Source organism: Agelaius phoeniceus (genome assembly GCF_051311805.1).
Source record: "Agelaius phoeniceus isolate bAgePho1 chromosome W unlocalized genomic scaffold, bAgePho1.hap1 SUPER_W_unloc_1, whole genome shotgun sequence".
NCBI classification, from domain to species: Eukaryota; Metazoa; Chordata; class Aves; order Passeriformes; family Icteridae; genus Agelaius; species Agelaius phoeniceus.
The window spans coordinates 7,658,627-7,683,966 of NW_027509866.1; the positions used below are offsets into that span (position 1 = coordinate 7,658,627).

At 53.4% G+C, this 25,340-nt stretch overlaps 1 protein-coding gene across 1 annotated transcript; it reads right to left on the reverse strand.

Annotated features, from left to right (window-relative positions):
• Positions 1 to 5,644: 5,644 nt before the first annotated feature.
• LOC143692479 (olfactory receptor 14C36-like) lies at positions 5,645 to 12,185 on the reverse strand. The gene is made up of 2 exons (XM_077172711.1): positions 11,292 to 12,185; positions 5,645 to 5,695 (listed from the first exon to the last, which is right to left on the reverse strand). Exons 1-2 carry the CDS (start codon positions 12,183 to 12,185, stop codon positions 5,645 to 5,647), a joined length of 945 nt encoding a protein of 314 aa, XP_077028826.1.
• Between the last annotated feature and the right edge of the window lie 13,155 nt (positions 12,186 to 25,340).

Sequence of the window (25,340 nt, forward strand, 5' to 3'; positions counted from 1 at the left end):
CCTTGGCCCTCCTTCGTTATTAATATTTTTTAAAAAACACACTTTCTATAGTCTTTCCTTTCTATAGTACCATCCAGATTTCCTTTCCTTTCTATAGTACCCTCCAGATTAAGTTCAAATGGAGCTTTTGCCTTCCTGATGGTCTTTCTACAGGAGGTCAGGGCCGAGGGCTGGGACCCAGGGTGGGCTGGGTGGGAAAAGCCCTTTGGCACTTTGGCTCAGGGCTTCCTTGGGGATGTTTAGGGGAGGAACACAAGGTGGGACAAGAGAGAGCTGCAGAACATTGAGAGAGGAACAAGAGCAGGCAAAGTTGAGGGGCAAAGGCATTAAAAAGGCCTTTGTGCCCAGGGGCATCAGCATGGAAACCACCAGGCCTCTGGGAGAAAGGGTGGCCATGCCCACAGGCCTTTGTGACCTGCGGTGACATCGGGCCCAGAGGCCATTGTGACCCGGGTGCATGTCATGGGCCTTGGGGCTGCCAATCCCTGCAGCGGCCACTCCCAGGAGAGCAGCTCTCTGAGGAGGCAGCAGCTTCTCTGGAGGCAGCAGCTCCCCTGGGCAGTTGTGGCCAGTGTTCGCCACAATGTGGAAGAAGGAGGGGGTGAATGCCCACGGCCAGCCCCGTGAGGGGCAGCCACTGCTGTACCGGCGGCGACAGGTGAGGGACAGGGATGGAGGGAGAGCCTGCAGTGGGACCTGGGGGAAGCCCTGGGACAGAGACAGCCAGGCCTGGCACCAGGCCATGCTCTGCGGAGGGGACAGCGCTGGGATGGCCCAGGCACAGCAATGCCCAGAGGCAGCGAGCCCAGCTGGGAACCCGGCCCGGCCTGGCTGCTGTGGCCAGCACCTGCCTTGGGGCCAGGCCTGGGCTTGATGAGGGACACCGTGCCCACACAGCCAACTCCATCCTCTGCCTCCTCCTGCTTCCCACAGGTGACCCACAGGCAGCCACAGGCGGCACCTCAGGTCACCTGGACGACCATCACGCCCATCCCTGGGCCCACTCTGTTACCCAAACCCATCCGGTCATGGAGCCCCACCTGGTCCTGCACACGCAGGGGCAGCCAGGAGGGCAGGCGCTCAGTGCCCCACAGCCGTGTCACAGGGCCACAGAGATTGTCCGTGTCGGACTTGCCACCTCTCCACGGCCCTAAGGTGACACTGGCACCTCCAGGCCAGCTCAGTGGTCAAATGTCCAGCGTGTCCACTGGCAGTGCCAAGCTGCCCCCTCTGCCAGCAGCACCTGCAGCAGCCGCCTCTGGATCCTCTCCCAGAGGCACAGCCCGTGCTGTGTGCCCCATGGCCCGGGCCCAGCCAGAGCATGTGCCACCTTCTCCATGGGGCACTCTGGCTGCAGGCAGAGCCCAGGGAACGCCTTCCCTGGGGAGCAGAACGGAAGGGCTCTGGCAGGGGTCAGCGGCAAGGCAGGGCCACCGCCTGCCCCCCGTGACACCTGCACGTGGCGCGCCGCTCCGCACTGGGGCCCGGCCGGCCTGGAAGCACCTGGGGCGCTCTGGGAAAGAGGAGGGCATTGAGGTGCAGGAAGGGCATGGTGGCCACATCTACAAAGACCTTTTTGGAGGCCTCAGCCCACACCTGTCAGAAGACAAGTCCATCATGTCCACCTGCAGTCACAAACAGTCAAGCGCCCACCAAGAGGTGGATGCAGAGCCCCAGGAGCTGCCCAGTGCTTCCAGCTCAACCAAAGGCTCCGCAGAAGAGGCAGCAAAGTGCTCTGAGCTCCCTTCCTCTGCCCAGTTGGCAGAGCAGAGCTCTGTCTCTGGAAACTCACAGCCCTGGGACACTCCTGTCAAGGGGCTGGAGGAAAAGCGAGAGGAGGAAGAGCTCCCAGAAGCACAGGCTGCAGGACACTGGGACAGCGACCTGCAGAGTTTGTGGCTTGCCCTGTTCTTGAAGGAGAATGAGGTAGAGGCAGAAGCTTCTGCCCTGGCTGGAGATCCCTGGGACGAGGGCCACAGCAAACTCTTCCTCACATCAGAGCCTGAGGAAAGCTCAGGCTTCTCAGCTTCTCCTTTCTCTGGAGTCCCCTGTGAGCAAAGGGCAACTGGTCGGCCAGCGAAGCATGCTGCACTTCACAAGCAGCTGTGCATGGGGCCTGAGGATTCGCTACAACTTCCGAGCAAAAAGAGAGAGGGGCTGGAGAAGCTGGAGGAAGAGAAAATGCATGCAGAGCTCTTTGGAGATATCTCCTCCTCCATGAGCAATGAAGAAAGCCCCATGACATCCAGCTACAGCCTCAGGGATCCATCAGCTGTCACCTTGGAACCAGCTGCAGACCCCTTGGTGCCACTCAGCTCTTGCTGTGTGACCAGAGATGTCACAGCAGAGACACAAAACTGCTCAGAGCTTGTGTCTCCTGAGCTGTTTGCAGACTTGGGCTCTGACTCTGAGGACTCGCCGTGCCTGGAAACTCTGCTGAAAGAGCTCCTGGAGAAAGGGGAGCAAGAAGTGGCAAGAGAGAGGGACAGAGAGGTAGAGAGCCCATTGTCACTCCCACCGCGAGACCGAGAGTTAGAGCCAGTGCCTACGTCTCCAGACAGTGACCTCAGCGACCAGGGGCACGGCGAGCCTCTCCGCAGGGCTTTGCTCAAAGACCCGAATGTGTCTGTGGGTTGTGCCCTGCCTGCTGACCCTGCGGAGGAGGCAGAAGAAGCAGGCATGGAGGCCGGCCGTGCCCAGGCCGCCCCTGCCCAGGCAAAGCCCTGCGGGCAGGAGCCGCCGGCAGGAGCTTGCCCGGAGCCTGCCCAGCCCCTGGCACGCAGCGTTCCTGCCCGCCCCGCTGGCAGCGCAGCCGCCCCGCAGCCCCCGGCCCCGCGGCCACGGCGCTCCATGGCCAGGACGGCCCGGCGGGCGCTGCGCCGCCTTTTCTCCTTCAGCTGCCTCAGGGGGCAGCCAGAGCAGTGAGCCCGGGGCCCGCACCAGGACCATGCCCAGAGACGCCGGCTCCCCTGAGCACGCCCAGCTCCCGGGGGCAGCGGCCGGTCCCAGAGCCGCCGGCAGCAGGGACAGACCAACCCTGGGCACACAGCCATGGATGGGTGGGTGGTGGCCAAGGCAAACACTTGCCAAAGGTAGGTCCTGCTGCTGGCCCCAGCCCCTCAGCCCCAAGCCAACAGCAAGGCAGCCTGGTCAGGCAGAGCCGGCTGAGGAAGGATGACAGCGCTGCCTCGTGCACTCCACAGAAGCTGACTTTAGGCCTGGGCTGCATTGTGGGGGTGCATCCCCACCCTGCCCCCAGGGAGGGGGTTTGGGAGCTGAGAAATGCTCCTTGGGCCTCAGCATTGCAGGTAAATGAAGGCAAACACATTCTCCTTTCACAGGGCAACTAGGAAAGTGCCTCCCTGGGTACCCTTAAAATAGAGTGGAGAAAGGTGTAAACCCTGGATGGATGGCCTGGGATCCTCACCTCCACAAGAACCACCGGGACCCCAGTGCAGAGAAGCACAGGGCGAGGAGGGACTGATGGGACACTGCTGGAGACAAAGAGTCTTGTACTGTCCACTGTTTGATCTCTTCCCCAATCCACCCCACCCTCACTTTTCCCTCTCTTTCCTTCTCACTCTCCTGTTTCCAATCTGCTTCAATTTCTCTACCCAATATTTATTGTTAAATAAAATCCCTCGTTTTGACTTTGGTAGATGATCTCCTTGGCACCTTAATTCAATCAGAGCCATCTCTCCATAATCAAATCTTCAATGCTGGTGAAGAGTGGAAGGGTCTGGACTTTAGGCTGAACTTGGAGCCCAGCCTGACCCAGTGTGTGGATTTATATTTTGTGCTGCATGTCATGACAGATTTTAGTTCCTCAGGGAAATGCCCCTACCTAAAAAATTCCCTCTTGGAGCCATGCTCAAAGCCATTTGGAAGACAGCTGGAGATAGAATTGTCTTTAGAGATCATGTGGCAACCCCCAAATGTGAGAGGATCTGCTCTTCCTGTGCTCCACTCTCCTCATTAGGCAGTTTCTCCTGGAGGTGCAGAGCTGCATTTTTGGTGTCTGTGGCTCCTGCCAATTCTCCTCCAGAAGATGGCAGGAGGCTGGATTTGCTCTGCAATGTCTTTTGGCACTGACAGCAAGCTGGGCATGTTATTTCCAGAGGTTTATTGTGGCAGTGCAGGGAGGGCTGAGGGACATTTGCCTGTGAATAGCAGCAAAATTTAAGACTCTGCTGTTTTTTATTTATGGTGTGTTTCCAGATGCTGGGCACAGAAATAATTTGCTTAATAAATAATACAAATAAACAGACATCCAACGCCTCGTGCTCGCAGCCCAGACAGCCACACACAGAGGCACAGCCTGCCAGGGAGCTGGAGGCTTTGCAGCAGTTCTGCTTTCATGGAATCCTTCAGGTTGGAAAAGACCTTCAAGATCATTGGGTCCAATTTTTGAATGAGTTCCACCACATCCACCAAACCAAGTGCAATTCCTACTCATTTTTGAGCACTTGAGGGATGATATCTCCACCATTTTCCTGGGCAGTCCATTCCAATGCTTAACCATCATTTCAGTGTAGAAATTTTTCATAATATCCAACCTGGACCTGCTGTGTCACAGCTTGAGGCCCTTTCTCCATGTGCTATTCTTTCCTGGGAGAAGAAACCAACCCTGACCTCACTCAGCCTCCTTTCAGTGGCTGTAGAGAGCAATAAGATCTCCCCTGAGCCTCATTTTCTCCTTTTTAAGGTCTTCCTCAAGCCATTACTGTAATGAGTGACCAAGGGCTGGACAATTCCTTTTCCAGCTGTTTTCCTCTCTTACCAGAGCCCCATCAAGTATCCCAGGGCACAGTGAACAGCTCGTGACCCCCAGTGCTGGATGATGTGATTTCAGTATCTTTAGGCACCAGAGTTAACCTTGGGAAAATTATTCCAGGCACTAAAATCTGGGAATTTTAATTTACATTATCAAGCATTGGAACAGGCTTCCCAGAGTAGTGGTGGAGTCACCATCCCTGGAAGTGTTCAGAGGGGGTGTGGATGAGGACAGGGTTTAATGGTGTTGACAGCTGGACTGGATGAACTTGGAGCCCTTTTCCAACCTTTGCAATTCTGCAATTCCATGATTTGGGGGATCTCCCAGGTCCCTCCGCCCTGGCTGCAGAAGTGATGTGTGGAGTCACCACTTTGGCCTGGTCTTTGGTTCCTGGAGCTATTTTAGGTGTCCCAAAGTGTCCAATGGGCTGTAGGAGGGAATGGGGCTCCTCTTGGCTCCCTGTCCTGTTGACCAGCAATATGTAAATGCATAGATTGGTCGACTAAAGTTTCAATAAATTCAGTGCTAGGGCAGCTGGATCACACTCAGGCTGTAGAGAACTGGATGATCTTGAAGGGTTTTTCCAACCCAACCCATTCTGTGATTTACTTCACCCTAAACCAGACGTGCACTTTGTCAGGTGATTCACACTCTAAACTCTATTCAGTTTGTTGATTAGATTGTCTTTAATTGACAATAATTAAAACAAGATGAATAAATTACAGACACCCAAATTATGCAGATGAATCCCAGCCTTCTCCTGTGCCTCAGTTTCTCCACAGGAAGAATTTAATAAATTTTTATCTTGTAAGGCTAAATAAAAATATCAGCATATCCAACAGTAGAGAAAATGAGGTCAATATTCCTCTCTTACGTCTTCATGGTTTGAAATGACTGGTTGGGAGAAGACACCAGGCCTGGCTAAGATTGGACAGATAAAAAACATATTTCAGGCATTTTTTCCTCCTCATAGGCACATTCTGGACAGAGTTCCAGAGCAGTTTTTATTCCCTTCTATCCCTTGGAGAGAGCACATTTTCTCCATCCATAAGGATGAAGAAAGAATCGTGCCAAGAGCAGAGTGACAGTGGTAAATGGATAATAAATATTTTTACATTAACTGTTCCAGCTATGGCTAGGGTGAAATCATTCCAGGAGACAGCAGGAACAGCACAAAGTAATCTGGAATCTTCAGGAGTGCATGTCCTGGGATACCCAAACCCAAAACACATGTTACACCAGGACAGGAAACTTCAAATGCTGCTGTTTAAAGTTTAAAGGCGTGTTGGATAGAAAAATGAGACAGAGGGTGCTGAGAAATTCCTAGGAAAATGAAGAATAGTAGAGAGAAAGTATGGAGACTGGAGAAACAGAGAAAAAGAGAATTATTCCTTTTTTAAACATTTGGTGTCTATTCTGGAGCCTTTATTCTTCTATTTGAGGTAAATATTTAAAAATATCTAAAAAATGGAGGAATATTCAGCATTGCCTTGGGCTGGCACAGGAGGGGGTGATTTCCCCTGGAGAGAGGCTCCTATTGCAGTTGTTGCCTTCAGGCAGCTGCAGATCCCTCGGCTTTGGCTGCACAACAGCTGGAAATGCAAGTCCAGGAGCTCTGTCCATGGCCAGCCCCAGCAGGTGACAGCAAGGACAGGGCCCTGGCAGCTCCAGGACATTTGCAGGGAGCGCCTTCAGCAAGCGCTGGGGGCTGGGACTGGGTGCAGAAAATGCCCTGGGGCTCTGTGCAGCCAGGCTAAAGGAACAAAGTTTTGTTATGAATAAGAAGCTTGACTAGGCCAATATTCCAGCAGCAATCAATTTAATTTTTAATATGGTAAAGTATGAGCAATACAGCGCTGGGTACAGTGGGGGAAGTTTTCCCTCCAACTGCACACCAATAATTGAAGGTTACAGGTATTTATAGGGGTACTCATCAGCTTTTTCCAGCAGTTTCTATTTCCAATTTTTTTATTCATCAGCAATTTTTATTCCAAATTATTACATCACAATTCTGTACACTATTGTGATCTTAGTTTCTCAGGGTGTATCTCAAAAGGACTATCCCCGATGGTGGCAGTCCAGTTTCCGAAAGAAGAAAGATGAATCCCATCTGGTGGAGTCCAGCTCCCTAGATGTGGGTCCACCTTTTAATTGCAGAGACTATAAATCTAACAACAGTGATGTCCAGCTTCCCTTTGGTCAAAACCATAAATCCTTGAGGTAATGGTCATCTTCCTTTCTCAAACTATTTTTCTCTGCTTCCATAAGGTGTGAGATACGCATATTTCCTTTATATATATTCCAAAGCTATAGTTTTGAGGATACAAGTAATATTCTAAAATTATACTTGAAAAGGTTATTATTGCAGAGCTCTTTATGGATTAAATGCGAGCAAAAAGCAACATCCTTAACACCTTCATTCCAATGCTCCTAAATCAACCAGGGTTAATTGCAAACAAAAGATAGGTTCAAAGGCCTTTTTCCATGCTTTATTTTCCTCAGTTATTCTCAGAATTCACAGCTCTCCCATTGTCGGGGTCCACACATTTCACATTCATAAATACACACATCGCCGGTTTGTACCTGACACGAAACACAGCTTTGTATTTCACAGTCCCCCCTCTGCTTGTATAAATTTTCATTTATCTTACTAATTCATGTCTGGGCTTCAAATCTTCAAAATTTTTGGAAGCTTTCTCTTTTTGGTCTCTTTTCTTTAATTCCATTATTTTGGTTATCTTAGCCGTTTTCTCAAATCGACGAACTGCTCTGGTAGCCAATTCTGTGTCGGTTACAGCAATCTGCATGCTTTGAATAACTGAGTAGATTAGTCGGATAAAACATGGAATAAGGCAAGGTAGAAACAATAACCCAGCTAATGAACACAATATCAGGAACCCTATTTTCTTCCACCAAGTTCCTCCTCCAAGCATCTGGTCCCACCATGAGGCTTGAAGAATGGAATTCCATTTTTGGACAGGGACATGAGCCACCCGTTTGATCACTGCTGCTAAACCCTGGATGGTTTCTCCGTAATCATCAATCTCAATGCAGCATTCTGACTCATTGAATTTCCCACACACTCCCGCTCCTTCGGCCAGCAAATAGTCCAAGGCTATTCGGTTCTGATACACAAAAGCCTGCACCTGAGCGTGCTGCCAGCTTAACAAATCCAGGGCTCTGAGGAGTGATTTTAGACTACCTCTATGTCATGGTTTGACACTGGCACAATGCCAGTGCCCCCATGAGGATACCCTCTCCCTGGTTTCTGCTGTGAGATGTGACCAGGAATAAGCAAAGCAGGCTCCCACTTGGAAATGAAGAAAACAGAACTTTATTAACTACACTACAACTATATATATATAAAGGAACACACACAGGAAAAATGAAAACCTTACAAATCCATTTCCTCCTCCCCCCACCAAATTTCCAATACAATACATATATTCCCCAAATCACCAGCTCTTGGTCCAGCACCACCCTTCAGACAATCAATCCTCAGTTCATCAAGAGGAGAGGAGTCCTTCTTGTACCATGGGCTTCCCCTGGAAACACAGCTGAAGCCTCGTGTGTTTCCGTGTCACTCGTGGCACCACCCGGAGTCCATCTGCCGTTGTGACCTCTTCCTTTCATGTCCAGTGCTCTCACCACTGAACACGGACCAGAGCTGCTTCTAGGGTTGTCTTTTTAAGGATGCTCTGTCCCATTCCAAAAAAGGCACAGTCTCTCCTTTGGGACACCTGTCCCCACAATCTCTCCTTTGGGACACCTGTCCCCCCCATATTTTTCCACCCCCTGGGGCCGAGGGGCACCAACACTGAACCCTCTTGGTTCTGTGGCCATTGCCTCCCCCTAGATGCAGTTTCTGTGTCACAAGGAACATGGTTCTGTCCATGGCTGTACAAAAAGAGTCCAGCAAAAGCCACTCCATCATCTCTTGCCACAAGGATTTTTCTCTATTCTTCCACTATTTCTCACTCGCCCAGACCTCTCTCACACTTGCACATTCCTTCCTCATCTTCCACTCTATCTTCTAGGAGAGGTCAATGATCTGTAAAGTTCTCATTCTCCGAAAAGGGGTTAAAAGCTCCTACAAGCGGCCGGCTGCACCCCCCCTTCTTCTCCGTCCCAGCCGTGCTGCCGGCACAGGTCCATGTTTATCAAGCTTCAAGGTTACAGTCCCAGGCAGCGTCTCTCTCTCTCTCTCTCTCTCTCTCTCTCTCTCTCTCTCTCTCTGTGTCTCTCAGGGGGGGCTGCCTGATGGCTCCCTGTGTCTCTCTCTCTCTCTTCCACCCTTCCACCCCCGGGCCAGGGCAGAGACCCAAACTCTTTCCCGCCGGAAACCCAAGAGAGCCTCCCAGGGGAGAGCTCTGCTTTTAACCCCGTGTTCTCAGAGGCGTGTCTAATGTCCTAATGGCCAGGTTAGATGCCAGTATTAAAATCTGAATATCCATTGGCCCAAACACAGCATCCCAAAAAACACATTTCCTGTCAAGCCACCACAATCATAAAATAATAAATCAGCCTTATGAAACATGGAGTCAAGATTCTCATCTCTTCCCTCGTCCTGGGACCCCTGTGAACACCACCACAGAGGACCAGGGCAGTGATTCTTCCCCTGTGATCAGCACTGGTTGGGCAGCACCTCAAGTGCTGTGTCCAGTTCTGGGGCCCCCAATTTAGGAAGGACATGGAGGGGCTGGAGCGTGTTCAGAGAAGGGCAACAAGGCTGGGGAGGGGTCTGGACCACAAGTCCTGTGAGGAGCAGCTGAGGGAGCTGGGGTTGTTTATCCTGGAGAAGAGGAGGCTCAGGGGACAGAAAGCAGTGTCAGGGCACAGGTTGGACTTGATGATCTCCAAGGACTTTTCCAACCTTGCTGATTCTGGGATTCTCTGAAACCACCCTAGGAACAGTTGCAGGATGAGCCCTGGGCCTCCTCTTCAGCAGCTCCAGCAGCCCAGGTCCCTCAGCTTCTCCTGGCAGCCCCAAAGCCCATCCTGTCAGTCCTGCAGAGCCTCTGCAGCTCCTCCTCACTGCCCAGAACAGGGAGCCCCAGAGGCAGACACAGCAGCCCAGATGTGCCCCCCTGGCCTGGGGTGCCTCTGGCAAGGGAGCAGCAGCAGGCACTGCAGGAGCCTGCAGACAATTCCTGCAGCACTTGTAGGATGATCCTGCTGCCCAAGGGACGTTCCCATGGGGCCAAGTCAGGAACTGCAATGGGGAGTGGGGCCAGAGAGGAAAGGCCGAACAGGGATGGGCTGTTTGCAGGGGAGGGAACGGGGCTGTGCAAGAGGAAGGAATTTGTATTAGGAAGTGTAAAGAAAGTAAAGGTGAAGCAGAGGAAATGCTCAGGGAAGTGTGGGGGTGGCTGCCAGGCAGCCCTGGCTCTGAGCAACAGCGTCTGCAGTGGCACAGGAAACTCCCAGCTGATGGGAACAAACTCTCTGGCTGAGTGCAGAGGCCAGGACAAAGCTGAGTGGTTTCCCTGGTGTCCCCCAGGCCTTGCTGGCCCCAGGGGCTGATGGCATTTGTGCTCCCTCAGGTTCATATCCCCACAGCAACAGCATGGGGGTGCTGGCCCTGCTGTGTGCAATGCAAACAGGGGCTGCTGAGGCAGTGCTGCCGTGTCTGTGCCTGCAAGGATGGGGCACCTGTGTGAGCTGGGGGAGAGGCCAGGGCTGCAGAGGGGGGATGTTGTTGGCAGCTGCATGAGGACGCTCTGGGACGCTGGCCTGGGCTGTGCAGCGCACTGGGCATGGATCAGCCCCTGCTCTGCTGCTCCTTCCCGTCTGGCCCAGGGCCCTTGCAGAGCCCCAGCCATGCTGTTTGCCCCCAGCCTGCCCACGGCCAGCCTGGGGCTGCTGACGGGGGTTTCTGTGCTGAGCATTGGCCTGGCCGTGTTCTTGAGAGAGCCTGGGCAAGGAGTCTGGAGCCCCCAGGGCCTGGCCTGAGGCGTCAGCGCTGCCCCAGCAGTGCCCATGGCCTGTCCCTGCTGCAGCCCCGGCACTGCCACCCCCAGGGCTGTGCCCGGCCCCGAGAGCACTCAGGCCCTGCAGCAACACCAGGGCCACCAGGGCAGCGGGGCAGGGCCACGGCAGCAGCACTGGCAACACCAAGTGCTGCTGCTGCTGCTGCTGCTGGGCACAGCTGCTGGGCCAGCACTGATCTGCCCCAGCTCTGCACACAGACATTGCTGCTGCAGCTCCAGAGAAGGCAACAAAAGGGCATCTCTGCAGAAAACTCTGCTGGGACATCCTTCAGTTCCTTTAAAGCCACCGAGAGCACAGCCCCTATTGACACAGTGTGTGGCCCCAGGGAAGGTGGAGAGAAACAAAATGAGAAATGGCACAAAAAATGACATTTCTTTGTGGAAAATAATAAAAAAAATAAAACAAAGGAAAAACCCCCATAACCAACCAACAAGAAGTATCAGAGATTAGTTTTATTTCAAGGGATTTGCAGAAATTGGCCAGCACTTTATTGTTTCTGAAAGCATCCAGTCATCAGTCTCCACACTGCAGTCTTGAGCTCCTGGTTCCTCAGGCTGTAGATGAGGGGGTTCAGGGCTGGAGGCACCACTGAGTACAAAACTGACAGGGCAAGATCCAGGGATGGGGAGGACATGGAGGGAGGCTTCAGGTGAGCAATTGTGCCAGTGGTGAGGAACAGGGAGAGTACGGCCAGGTGAGGGAGGCAGGTGGAAAAGGCTTTGTGCCGTCCCTGCTCAGAGGGGATCCTCAGCACAGCCCTGAAGATTTGTACATAGGAGAAAACAATGAACACAAAACAGCCAAGTAACAGAAAAGCACTACCCAGCAGAACCCCAAGTTCTCTGAGATAAGAATTGGAGCAGGAGAGCTTGAGGATCTGTGGGATTTCACAGAAGAACTGGCCCAGGGCATTGCCATGGCACAGGGGCAGGGAAAATGTATTGGCCGTGTGCAGCAGTGAATAGAGAAAGGCACTGGCCCAGGCAGCTGCTGCCATGTGGGCACAAGCTCTGCTGCCCAGGAGGGTCCCGTAGTGCAGGGGTTTGCAGATGGACACGTAGTGGTCGTAGCACATGATGGTCAGGAGGCAAAACTCTGCTGCAATGAAAAAGACAAAAAAAAATACTTGGGCAGCACATGCAGTGTAGGAGATGTTGCTGGTGTCCCAGAGGGAATTGTGCATGGCTTTGGGGACAGTGGTGCAGATGGAGCCCAGGTCAGCGAGGGCCAGGTTGAGCAGGAAGAAGAACATGGGCGTGTGCAGGTGGTGGCCGCAGGCTACGGCGCTGATGATGAGGCCGTTGCCCAGGAGGGCAGCCAGGGAGATGCCCAGCAAGAGGCAGAAGTGCAGGAGCTGCAGCTGCCGCGTGTCTGCCAATGCCAGCAGCAGGAAGTGCCTGATGGAGCTGCTGTTGGACATTTCCTGGGGCTGCACATGGGCACCTGTTCATGGAGAAAGGACAGTGACAAGTCAGCAGAGGCTGCTTTGAGTCAAACCTGGGCCATTCCCTGTAGACTGTCCCTACATTTGGGACACACCGCCCTTCTAGCTGCTGTGGGAAAGCCTTTGGCTGCAATCAGAGCACAATCACACTCCCCGGGTACCCTGGGATAAACCAGACCCTGCCCAGAGCAGAGGGATCCCTGAAGGTCTCACCCTTTCTCAAGGTCTCTGGGCAAGGTCTCAGCACCCCCTTGTGCCAAGGACACTCACGGCTCCCTGGGCAAACCCAGAAGCATTTCCTCAGCTGTGGCAGCTCTGCCCTTCCCTGTGGGACATTCAGGGAAATCCCAGAGGCTCTGGCACAGATCTGCACCCAGGAGGGCAGCTCAGAGCCTGGCAGGGCACAGCAAGGAGATCCCTGGCTGTGCCCATGATGGGATCTCAGGGAGGGGGCTCAGCTCATTCCCCTTTGCCATGGACTGCTTTGCCCATAGCCCCACAGGTGCCAGGCAAGCTTGGACACCCCATTCCCATGGACAGCCCTGCCTGGCAGGAATGCCAAGGGCAGTGCCTGACTCAGCTGCTGCAGATGCCAGAGCCTCCCTGAGAGCAGCAGATAACAGTGCCAATGTCAGGGCAGTGCAGAACCAAGAGCAGATGTTGTGGTGCTGTGCCTGAGAGGGCAGGGCAGAGACAGCCGGGCACTCAGGACAGTGTTCCCGTGCCCAGCTGTGCCCGGCACCTCCCACACACCAACAGTGCCCTCCTGCCCCAGCCCTGCTCTCTTCAGCCCCCTCTGCTTCCCTGAGCATCTCCCTGGGCCTGGACATTCCCTCCTGAAAGGAGCCTTGTCCCTGCCAGCGCTCACAGAGCCCATCCCAGCCTGTGTGCCCTGGCTGGGGCCCTACAGAAACCTGCCTGTGTGCAGGGCCCTGGCTGGGGCAGGCTCTGTGTGCAGCTGGGCAAGGGCAGCTCAGGAGAGCCCTGCTGGGCCCTGCAAAGGTGATGCTGCTGCTGTGCAGGGCTGAGGAGTGGCTGAGGGCCCTTTGGGAGGCTCCCAGCAGAGACACTGACCACCCTAAGTTACAGTTCTGGACTCTCTGTAAATGTTCAAACATTCCTTTGGTGATCCTGTGTGTCCCTTTCAATTTAGAATGTTTTGGGATTCTGGGATAACAATTCCTGTTCTGCTTCTCTTATCCCCCTGCTGTCTATAATCCAAAGGAAAAAAAAAACCCTTGCAACAGTGTTAGAACAGTAAAGTAAAAACCAGACATTAATTGGAAGCTTCCAGATGTCCCAATGGGGATGGGGCACACTCGGTCCCTGATTTCAACAATTTATTAAGGTTGATTAATTAGGATATTTAACAGGAACATCCAATAGGAGATTCAGTTGCCCTGGTTACAGGGCCATTGTGTTACACACCCCCTGCTCAACCTGTTGGAATAGGTCCAAAGGCTTCTTTGCCAAAAATTTTTGTTATGACTGCTCACATTCTGGTCAATTAAAAAAATGGTTTTGTTCCTGATAATAAGGTTCTCTTCCTGATAATAAGACAGTATTTCAGGAAGGTATTTAGACAGTGAGCTTATTGTTCTAAAATCTAAGAGAAAGGTTAGGAAACGTACTAGAGTTAATTATTATAATTATATAAGTATGTAATATTAGTTTATTATAGTTAATTAGGAATTTAGTAGTGTTAAGTAAGGATTGTAGATTTATAACTATATAATATTAAGTTACAGAGCTATGAATATATGAAAAATGTGTAAAATGCAAAAATCTTTTCGTCATCACCCCAACTTTCCCATCCTTCTCCAAGAACGAAATTGAAAACACTCTCAGGAAAGCTCCTGATCTTTCCAGCAATCCCAGGCTTACCTTCTTTGGGAAGTGCCCTCCGGAGCTGTGCCCAGGCTGGTCTGGAGCTGGGAGCAGCCCTGCCCCACCCAGCCCCTCTCAGCAGCAGCCCCTGCCCTGCTCAGGGCGGCTCCTTCCCCCCAGAGCTTCTCCCCAGCGCTGGGAGCAGCTGCCAGGGCTGGCTGAGAGCTGTCCCTGGCAGGCAGCAGAGTCCCTGCCCCAGCACAGCGCCCTGACTGCTTCAAACCTGGGCTGATTTCTGCTCTAGTGACCCCTGAGTGAGCTCTGCCCTGTGCTCCCAGCCCAGGCTGAGTTTAACCCCTCTGTGCCTCTGTGCTGTGCCCGGGCTGGCTGCAGGCAGTGCCCCAGCCCTGCTGGGCTGGCACAAGAGCTGCTCATCCAGAGAAATGTGCTTTTGAAGCTCTTCTTGGTGAGCAGGAGCTGCCTCTGGGCCAGCAGCCCAGCCCAGCTCAGCAGCACAGACACAGCACAAGGACTTTAATGAGCCTCTGGGGCTTTGTGCTCAGGCCCTGAACATCAGTCCCTGAGAGGGAGCTGAAGAAACCTCTCCAGAACTCCAAGGCAGAATCCAACTCCAAACTTTCTTGGACTTTTAATGGGTCCCACTGAGGGACACGACTGAGCAAGTGTCCCCAGGCCCCAGGCAGAGCAGAGAACTGCAGGCAGGGATGAAAGGTGGGGACAAAGAGAAGCCAAGTCTTGGTGCCCTGGGGCACAGCAGGGTCTGTGCCAGCAAGGGCTGGGAGGAGACACCTTGTGCTGAGGCCCTGGGGCCTCCTGGCACAGCCCCAGCCAGGCTGGGCACTGTCAGCCCCTTGTGCTGCCCTCAGCATCCCCCCCTAGCCCACATCCCAGTGGCCTCAAGGATCTGCTGCAAGGAGTTCCTGGGGAGCCTTGCTCAGCCATGGCCCTGGGGGCTCCTTCATGCTCCCTGCAGGACTGCAGCTTTTTCAAAGGACTTTGGGTTTGGCTTTTGCCTTGCAGTCTCTGAGAGCTTTGTGCAATCATGGCCTCCAATTATCTGCTGTAATTAGTCCCTGGAGAGGCTTTGTCAGTAACAACACTCAGTGGGGCTCATTAATGCTTCAAGGTACTCCAGTTATTTTAAGGTACTTGGTGTTTCCCATTTTGATACAGACTCTGTGAGAGGTTTGTGCAATCATGGCCCCAATTATCTGCTTTAATGAGTGCCTGGAGAGCTTTCTACTGTCACTCAGTGGGGCTCATTAATGCCTTGAGGTACTCACATTTTTTAAGGTAGTTTGGAATTTCCTTTCCACACTGAGACTCTGGGAGGTTTTTGGTCAATCCTGGCCTCCAATTGTCTGCTCCAAGGAGTCCATGAGGAGCCTGTGTTGGGGATGGACCTCAGTGGGACCCATTCATGCTTTGAGACATTTTGGGGTTTTCTTCTGACTTTGACTCCTGGAAAGGTTTGTGCAATCTCCTCTCTGGCCCTGAGGTTCCACGGCTCAGCTCCAAATGCACCACAGGGCTCATCAGGATGCAGCAAGTCCTGACAAACCATGGCTCTGCCTTGATTTCCCTCTGCTCTAATGCAGTTTATCAGGAATGTATCTGGAGTGATTTTTGGTTTGCTAATTTGAGATTTCTCAGCCAATGCATCTATTCGTGCAGTGGGATCAGTGTTGGCTGATTACCATTGCACTCACTGGAATATATTTACTCATTTCCTGCTGCGAGATAGGATTAGGAGAAAGGCAAAGTAGGCTCAAAATTTTTAAAGGGTATATAGAAAAGTTTATTACCAGTAAATAGAAGAAAGAGTAATAAGAATCTGAACACTTCTCCTCTCCCTACAACCTTTTCTTTCTTACTGACAATGTAAGGAGACAAAACCTGAAAGTTTCAGTCAGTTTACACCATCTAGAACAGCCTTTCTTCAGTTCACTTAGGGAGAGGAGTCTCTCTTTCATGCTATGGAGACTTCTCCATAAGAAAAACGTTTGCTCGTGGCTCTCAAATCCCACGAAGAGCAGCTGCCCAGAAAATCTGCAATCGTGAAGTCCTTCCCATTTTTTTTCAGTTTTCCCCACAGTTGTGTTTATGGGCCATGTCAACTTATCGGTTATTAGTTCAAAGATGAGCTGTTCAAGAGCAAAGATTCTCTTCATCTATTTCTGAAATCATCTTCATCTTCGAGAACAGAAATCTTCTTTTTCTCTCCCTGAGGGCACAGGATCTCACCACTCTTCTCTCTTTCTCTATTTAAACTTCTCATGGGATCACAGCTACTTCAACATTTGCTTACTTTAGCATGGAGGTTTTTGCTGAACAAAATACCATATTTTCTACCCATATTTTCAATTACATATTGGGAAAAAGAGAGTCTGACATATTAATTACATCCTTCTCCATAGCTTTACAAGAGGATTTCAGCCCCAAGATCAAGGCATCTCCTCATCCCTCCCATCTGGGGCTCAACTTCCCCTTCAGTGACCTCAGTGTCTTCATGTTGCTACTCTCTGTGCCTGCAGTTTGTCCTTTTCTCTCACTGGAGGGAGGATGGAAGCACTGAAAGAGTTCATATCTCACCCGGGGCCTGCAGATGGTTCCGTGCCCCCGGCCGGGCTCGGTGCTTGCGGCCGGAGCTGTTTTACGATGGAGGTTTCTGCAGCGGCTGCGCTGGGGCTGTGTCAGGATGGGCCGCGCTGGGGCAGGGCCAGGATCTCAGCAGCCAGGCCAGAGCACAGCAGCAGCACGGCCGGGGGCCGATGGCTTCTCCTGCCCCTGCCCGGGGCTTGCGGCTGAAGCCCAAGGGTGGCAGAATCTTGGCTGAGCCGGCCCGGCCCGGGGCTGCTCCTGGGGCCCGGCGGATCCTGGCTGGGCCCGGGCTGGCGGCGGGGCAGGGCTCAGCAGGGCCCAGATGTTCCCAACTGCAGCCATGGCCCGGCCCGGCCTCGGCCCCGCGGCCTCCCCTGCCCTGCCCGGCAGCCGATGGGGCCTGGCGGAGTCCCTGGGAAGGGGCCCGGCCCCACGGCAGGAGCCGCCCGGCCCGGCCTGGCTGAGACGGGGCCGGGTCAGCCTTGTTACCTCTGTGCCAGCCAGAAGGGAAAGAGACCCTCACAGGCTTTCCCATCTTTAACATGTGTCTTCACAGAGGGGTGTACAGTTCCCTTAGCGGTTTAACAGATTGTCAATTCTCAAAGTTAATTACTGATTGGTTTTTTAGTCAGACACGGAGGAAACTGCTAGCAGCTTCTCTTAGAACATCACTTCCATGATGCCAAACCCTCACAACAGCACAGAGCACAGAGTTCCTTTGTCCATATGTAGTAGTCATGTGCCCAAGTCCTCAAAAACTCTTCTTGGGAGATGTCTGGGCCCTTTCCAAGTTTTTTTCAACTGAAAGCATTCAACTCAGAGTCTAAGAAAATCACCAGAAGACGTGGCCAGCCTGACCTGTCTGTCCTTGCTACTTTTTTCTGGGAGCAATCTTTGGATATATGGAATTTGGGAGGCCAAATTCTAATTTTGGCCATGGACCCTGGACATGAAGGTTGCTTCTTTTCCGTAGGAAGGAAGGAACAGAGCCCCAGTGTTTGCCAGGCAGAAGAGAGTGACCACCAGAGGACAAGGCCAGGCAGAAGTGGCAGGTTTTTTTTCTGAGAGAAACCCTTGCAGATAGGAAAATTTTTTGAGAGAATACCAATTTTGGCAATGGACATTTAAAAAGAGGGACAGTTCTTTTCTATAGCAAGGAAAGCACGGAGCCCCAGTGCTCCAGGAGCTGATGAGAGGCAGCCCTTGACATCCCAACATCAGCCAGAGCTGTCAGGTGGCCCCTGGGAGGCCAAGCCAGCCAGGCCTGTTCCATGTTCCCTCGGTTCCATGGGGCCCCACAGTGTCCCAATGGTCCCTCGCTTCCCTGAGGCCCTGAGGTGCCATAATGCCCCCTTGGTGACACCAGGCCCTGAAGGGTCCCAATGGTCTCCATGGTTCCATCAGGCCCCACAGAGCCATAATGGTCTCTGGGTTCCATGAAGCCCCGCGGTGTCACCACGGCCCCTTGGTTCCATGGGCTCCAGTGGTGCCACAATGATCCCCATGGTTCCATGAGGTCCCCACAGTGTCCCAGTGTTCTCCATGGGAAGGAAAGAACCCAGCCCCAGTGTGGCAGGGGCAGCCACCAGAGGTCAAGGCCAGCCAGGCTTGATGGTACTGGCAGATTGTGCCTGGGAGCAACCCTTGGACATCCAGAATTTTGGAGGTGGAATCCCAATTTCAGACATGGACACCTGGAGGATAAGGATGCTTGTTTTCCATTGGAAAGAAAGCACGGAACACTGATTCAACAGTGACATTTGGGGATCTATGGGGAGTATTGGGGATCGTTTCTGCACCTCGTGACCCAACAGGAGCTTCTCTAATAAATGTTGCCTGAAGCTCCCACTGTGGTCATGACAGGAGCCCCTGTGAGTGTCTGGGACATCCCAGCTCTTTGGCAGCCTGGGGACTCCAGGGATGTCACCATGGGATGGCTGTGACTGCCTCTGACCACAGGGCTCTTTACCATCCCCAGAAAGCCCTGGGAGGTCTGCATGGAGCCCCTGTCTCTGCCTGTGACATTCCAGCTCTGGAACAGCCTGGAGACTCTTGGGAAGTCCCCATGGAACCCCTCTGAGGGCCTGTGACAAATCTGATCCTTAGCAGGCAACCATCACCAGTCCACTGTTGCTATGGGCAGTTTCCATAGCAACCATCACCAGGCCCCTGTTGCTATGCTCAGTCCCTTGGCAGCTCCATGGAGACCCCATGCCAGGGGTGGTTGCCATGGCCACCAGGGCTGGCACCAGCTGGGATGCTCGGTTTCCACGGGCCGGGCTTCAGGAATGGGATTCCCCAATTTCCTGCTCCCGCTAAAACCGCGCTGCCCTCACTGCCCTCCCACCGCCCATGGAAAGCACAAAAGGCAAAGATCCCGGGCTGGGATAAGAACAATTTATTGGGAACAGCAAGGAGATAAGGAGCAAAAGGAACAGAAACAATATAGATAACAGAAGGGATAAGTAAAACTATTTACAGAGAAAACTACAACATCAACAACTAGTTCTTCCTGGCAATGTATTTCCTCCTGTCTGGAAAGGACACCCTTTTCCTCAGGGAGAGAGAGAGAGAGTCCCTTTCCTGCCCCTGGCAATGACCTGAGGTGGGAGTGAATGTAATGACAGGGCCATGGCCAGACCCTCATGTTCTCCAATCCCACATCATGTCATTGGCGGGGCAACAAAAGGTACAGGTGTCTTCCCAGCATGGATTACAGGGAACATGGATCACCAGGGCTCTGACCAACGTGGTGTCTCCAATGGGGGATAAAGCTGGAGCAGTGCATGAAGCTGTTCCTGCAGTTGGGGCATGTGCAGGGCTTCTTTTACTGGTGCCTCCGTTGGTGTCTGCTCAAGTGAGAGCTGCTGGTGAAGCTCTTCCCACACTGGGGACACTCGTAGGGCCTCTCCCCAGTGTGGATGCGCCGGTGGGTGACGAGGGTGGAGTTGTGCTTGAAGCCCTTCCCGCAGTCGGGGCAGAGGAAGGGCCTCTCATCCGTGGGAATGCACTGGTGCTGGAGGAGCTGAGACCTGGTGTGAAACCTCTTCCCACACTCGGGGCACTCGTAGGGCTGCTCCCCTGTGTGGATCATTTGGTGGATGATCATTTGTGTCTTCCTACTAAAGGTCATTCCACATTCCCCACAGTTGTATGGCCTTTCCCCAGTGTGGATCCTCTGGTGGCAGATCAAGAGAGACTTCTGCCTAAAGCTCTTCCCACATTCCCCACATTTATAGGGTCGTTCCCTGGTGTGGGTCTTCTGGTGGGAGATCAGGTTAGAGTTCTGGCAGGAGCTCATCCCACATTCCCCACACTCGTAGGGCCTCTCCCTGGTGTGGATCCGCTGGTGCCTGATGAGGTGGGAGTTGCGCTTGAAGCCCATCCCACAGTCAGGGCAGCGGAAGGGCCTCTCATACGTGTGAATCCGCTCATGCAGGAGGAGATCAGAGCTGGTGTAAAACCTCTTCTGACACTGGGGACACTCGTAGGGCCTCTCCCTCTCCCCAGCGTGGATGCGCTGGTGGGTGATGAGGGTGGAGTTGCGCTTGAAGCCCCTCCCACAGTCAGGGCAGTGGAAGGGCCTCTCCTCAGTGTGAATCTGCTGGTGGCAGAGGAGACTGGAGCTGGTCTGAAACCTCTTCTGACACTCAGGACACTCGTAGGGCCTCTCCCCAGTGTGGATGCGTTGGTGCCTGATGAGGGCAGAGCTGCAGCTGAAGCCCTTCCCACACTCCCCACACTCGTAGGGCCATTCCCCAGTGTGGATCATCTGGTGGCTGATCAGGGTGCTCCTCTGCCTGAAGCTCTTCCCACACTCCAAGCACTTGTGGGGCTTCTCCCCATTGTGAAGCTGCCCATGGACCACCAGCTCTGAGCTCTGGCTGAAGCTCTGTCCACCTTCCTGGCGCAGGGTGGGTCTTTCCTCCTCAGAGCACCCTGGGCTGGGTTTGGAGCCCCTCCTCTTGTGGAATCTCTGGGGATTTTCCTCCCCATTGGATTCCTGTGCTCTGGAGTCACTCAAAATGGCCTCATCCATGAGTTTCTGCTGTGGGGATTTCTCCTCCCTGGTCTCCATCCTCAGTTTCTTCCTGGGGGGAGGCAGGACAAGGAGAGGATGGGATTTGCCTCCGTGCCAGAGGGAAAGGGAAGGGGATTCCCTGAGTGCATCCCTGGCAGGACGGGGTTGGCAGCAGGGTTGTCCTGCAGCTGGGGGCTGTGCTGGGCTGGGAGATGGAGCAGGAGAGAGGGGGAAAGGGGCACTGACTTCCTCCTCACCTTCCTGAATGTCCCGGGGCTCCTTCCTCTTCCTTGCAGACTCCTCCTCCATCTGGCAAAGGTTTGGGGATGTGAAATCCTGTTTTGGGAGGAAAGCAAGGGATGAGCGCATTGAATTTTGTAGTGGTTTCAAGGCAAACCTGGGGAGAGTCTAGGCGATAATTACAATTTAATAAGAAAATGAAGATCAAGGCAATGGTACAGAAACACTGCCTTAAACTGACAGAGTCTGGATATAACCTGACACCCTGTTGCTGGTCAGGGTGGTGGCAGCAGTCCCATTAAATGGTGGCTGCAGTCCTGTTGGAGTGATGAACGTGATTCTGTCCAAGCAGTGATCCTGTAGAAGGGTCTGGTCTTCCTCTGAAGGTCCAGGGGTGGTTCTGGAGCTCTTGTCCTCTGGGAATCCAGTAGGCAAGCTGCTCCTGGTGTTGCAAGGCTCAGCTTATATGCAGGTAGGAATGCTTGGATCCTCCCCCTGGGCGGAGCATCCCACAATGGGATGATGGAATTTGATCAGTCCTGCAGTGACACTCAATGGCCCATTCCCAGAAGATATCTCCTCTGGAGGGCATTATCAGGGCTGAGTCATGGAAGAGATCAAGAACACTGCCCCACCTCTTTATAGCAGTTGATGAAGATGGGGATTGAAAACATGCATTTGGTTCCATCTTACACTGCAGCCTGAAACAGTGGGGGAATCCCTGCTCAGGGGGTGAACACCACCCCCCTTACCCAAACTGGCTCAGGTGTAAAACCCCCACCCTGGGAAGGCCACACACACAGGGGACAATGTCACACTTGCCCTGCCCCAGGGGAGGTCTCTGTCCCTGTCACTCTGTGGCTGTCCCCCCTTTTCTCTTTCACAGGCCGGGGGCTTTGCCAAATCTAAGAATAATTTTTCTTGTGTCCCTGTCACCTTTGTGACATCTACACAGAGCTTTCCCTTCCTTTTCATACTCTTTTCAGAAAAGAGGTATCACAATGTATTGGGCCGAATTTCCACTTTTCTTATATTGGAACCTGCCAGCAGCTGAACTGGAGGTGTGCAGGACCAATGGATTTTGGAATTGCCACAAAATTGCTTCTACTGTGAGTTTATTGAATTTTGGGATTTGTTTGCGTTTTCACCACAAGTGACTTGTGGGAAAAGCAAATTCAAGGCCTTTTCTGTAGGGTTAAGTTTGATTTTTGTCAAGAAACAACTTTGCTTTGTCCAGTGCCCAGGGAATGCTCAAGGGGTCACTGAGCCTCTCACACTGGGGGATGCTTGGGAGGGGCTTGGGAGGGTTGTGCCTGTCCCTGTCACCCCAGGCCATTCCCCAGGGGTGTCCCTGTCCCTGTCACCCCAGGCCATTCCCCAGGGGTGTCCCTGTCCCTGTCACCCCAGGCCATTCCCCAGGGGTGTCCCTGTCCCTCTCACCCCAGGCCATTCCCCAGGGGTGTCCCTGTCCCTGTCACCCCAGGCCATTCCCCAGGGGTCTCCATCATTCTCACCCCAGGGAATGCCTGGGGGGTCTCCCTCCCTCTCTCCCCTGTGCCAGGGGGTGCTCGGGGCAGTCTCTCTCCCTCTCAGCCCAGGGGATGCTGGGGGCTCTCTGTCCCCTGGCCCTGGGGGATGCTCGGGGGGTCTCCATCCCTCTGGCCTCAGGCAATGCCTGTGCAGGGCTGGGCACCAGGGGCTCTGTGTCCCTCTCACCGCTGAGGCTGCTCGGGGCTGGGGGGGCTCTGCCACCTTCTCACCCCTGGCGAGGCCGGGGGGGTCTCTGTCCCTCTCAGCCCTGCTGGGACCCCACCCAAACATCATCGGGGTCACAGGGACAGAGACACCCCCAAACCCCCAGAAGGGCTGAGCCTGGGATTTGGTTTGGGGCTGAGGATTTAGGAAGGGGCTGGAATTGGGGCTGGCCTTGGAGTTGGGGCTGAGATTTGGATTAGAGCTGGGATTGGCTTTAAAGCTGGACATGAGATTAGTTTTAGGGCTGGGGTTGAGATTGGGTCTGGGGCTAGATGAGTCTGGGACTAGGATGAGAATAAATACAGAACTGTGAGTGTGTCTGAACACGGAGTGAGATTGAGACCAGGATCAGGGTCAGGTTTGGGACTGAGCTCACCCAGAGCAGGACAGGGGGGATGTCACTGTGGGATGTCCCTGGCTTTGTCCCAGCCCTCCTCAGGCACCTCCAAACATGAGGGACAGCTGGGTGCCCCAAGATCCAGGTGCTCCCACGCTGCCCCTCAATACCAGGTGAGCATTCCCTGAGGGCAGCCCTGACTGTGACCCTTGGGGCTCTGGGATCAGCCCTCACATCCCTGTGGGAGCAGCTGCAGACAGGATGAGAGATTTCCCCCCTCTCTTTCCTGTGGGAGGATGAAGCCCGGCTGCCATTTTCTTCTGGTGTCTCCTCCTTTCCTCAGCTGAGGATGTCACTCCCCAGGCGCAGGAAAATCCCCATTCCCTGTTTGCCTGTGGCTGCAGTCTGGAACATCCACCCAGAATTAAGGACTTTCTGACAGCCCTGCTGAATGACAACGGCAAAAGGTTTGTGAGAAGGGGAAAAAATTGTATTTTGATAGGAAATAAAAGGTGCAAAATTATTTCTTTCTCTCATATTCCTTTTCAGTCAGTTCTGGTCTGTTTTCAGAGTGCCACCTTCTCAGCTGGTTGTGCTTGTGTCCTCCTTGTTATAAAATTGACTCAAAACGAGTAATTTCCAATCAAAGAATTTATTAATTATTGAAGCAGTTATACTACGTAAGCAAAGGCTTAGCGCTGGGCGACAGGGGAGTCTCCGCTCCACCTACTGCCGCCCCAACTAGTTTCTGATTCAGTCCTTTTATCCTCTCCATCCTTCAGGAGTCCACGTCATCTCGGAGTTCTCTGCGCCTGTGCTGGTTGTTGCTAGAGGGTCATCCTTCTGTCTCCTGGTGGTCGGTGATAAAAGGCTGCGGAGTCTTCCTCAGCTGCGTCTTCTTCACCCTATGTCTTTATTTGGTGACTTCTCCGTGGAAAATTACCAAAATCTTATGATTAATGCAATATGTGTCCTATCAAGCTTAAGCAAGCAAATATCCTGCCTTGCAAACTGTTTATCTGCCCCTGCCCCTTCCCCAGCTTTTCCCTGGTCGTTATCTCTGTGAGTTATCTGCTTGTACCATTTGTCAGCAGGAAAGGTTTCCCTGCTGGGTGTTTATCTGTCCCTGCCCCTTCCCCAGCCTTTCCCTGGTCGTTATTTCTGTGAGTTATCTGTTTGTACCATTTGCTGGGTGGGACTATGTGTGGGCTCCTGCAACCCCTTCCCTGGTATCCTTGTAGCTCATATCTCATGAAGTAGTACAGAAATAGTCAGCAGACAACTCTTGTAACACACTGGTCTCTTTTTCGTGACGAACAAAATGTAGTCCCTCATCTCACTCCTTTCTCTCCTGCCTTTCTCTGCCTGCTCTGTTTCTCTCTCAGTGTCTCCCTTGACCCAGGGCATCTCCCACCACAGACCCTGCCCTGATTTAATTCCCAGTCCATGAGCTACAACAACCATGGGTGAAGTTATGAAGGCTGGCAGTGAAATGTCACTGTAGGATCTTGCTCCACTTGGCTTTTGGCTCCTTCTTAAGAGCTTTGCTTTCCAGGGCAGGAACATCTTTTCCTGTCTGGGAACTGGAATTCCAGCCCCTGGCAGTGTGTGCCATGGATCCCAGAGGGGCATTCCCGAGGCTGCCGGGGTGCTGCTCCTGCCGAGCCTCCCAAGGAGCTGTGCAGGGCCAGGGGACAAGGTCCAGCAGCTCTGTGGGCTCCCAGAGCACACAGCAAAGGTGGCTTTGATGGACATTTCCCAGCACCTTCCCCGCTGGAAGCAGAGGGAGGGAGGAAATGGAAGCGAGTCCCCGACAAAATCTTGGAAGGATTGGGCTGGGAAGGGACCCTGCCCATGGGTTACGATTTCGCGAGGGAGAGACGCCTCTGCCCCAGGGGAGTGCGAATGAGACCATGGGAACGCAACCTGTGGATCTGCTCGAACTTGGATTGAACTGAACAAGAAATGGGGAAGAGTGAGGGAGAGAAAGAAATCGGGAAGAGATCTCAGAGAGAGAAAGAAATAGGAAAGAGTTCTCAGAGGGGGAGAAAGAAAGAGGAAAAGGCTCCGGCCCAGACTCCGCAGCTCCCGGGGACACCCGCAGGGCGCAGCGCCTTTCACAATTCCAGCCAATCAGAGAACGCGCTGAACAATTTCCAGCCAACCAGAGCTTTTCTCGCCGATGACTCACCGGTTGCCAGGCGGACCCGCAGAGCCCAGCGGCCCCGGAGCGGAGTTTGGGGCTCGGGCCGGGGGCACGGATCCGCCCCGGGGGGGTCCCCGAGCCCCCTGCCCAGCCCTGGGGCCGATCGGGGGCTCCCCCACCCAG

Bases quoted from the DNA above. Each gene is read 5' to 3' on its own strand.
- LOC143692479 (XM_077172711.1), bottom strand. From the start codon at position 12,185: ATGTCCAACAGCAGCTCCATCAGGCACTTCCTGCTGCTGGCATTGGCA. The intron at 5,696-11,291 runs GTGTGGAGACTG...GTCCAATCTTAG, and splicing joins ACCAGGAGCTCAAGACTGCA to CCAGGCCTGGTGTCTTCTCC.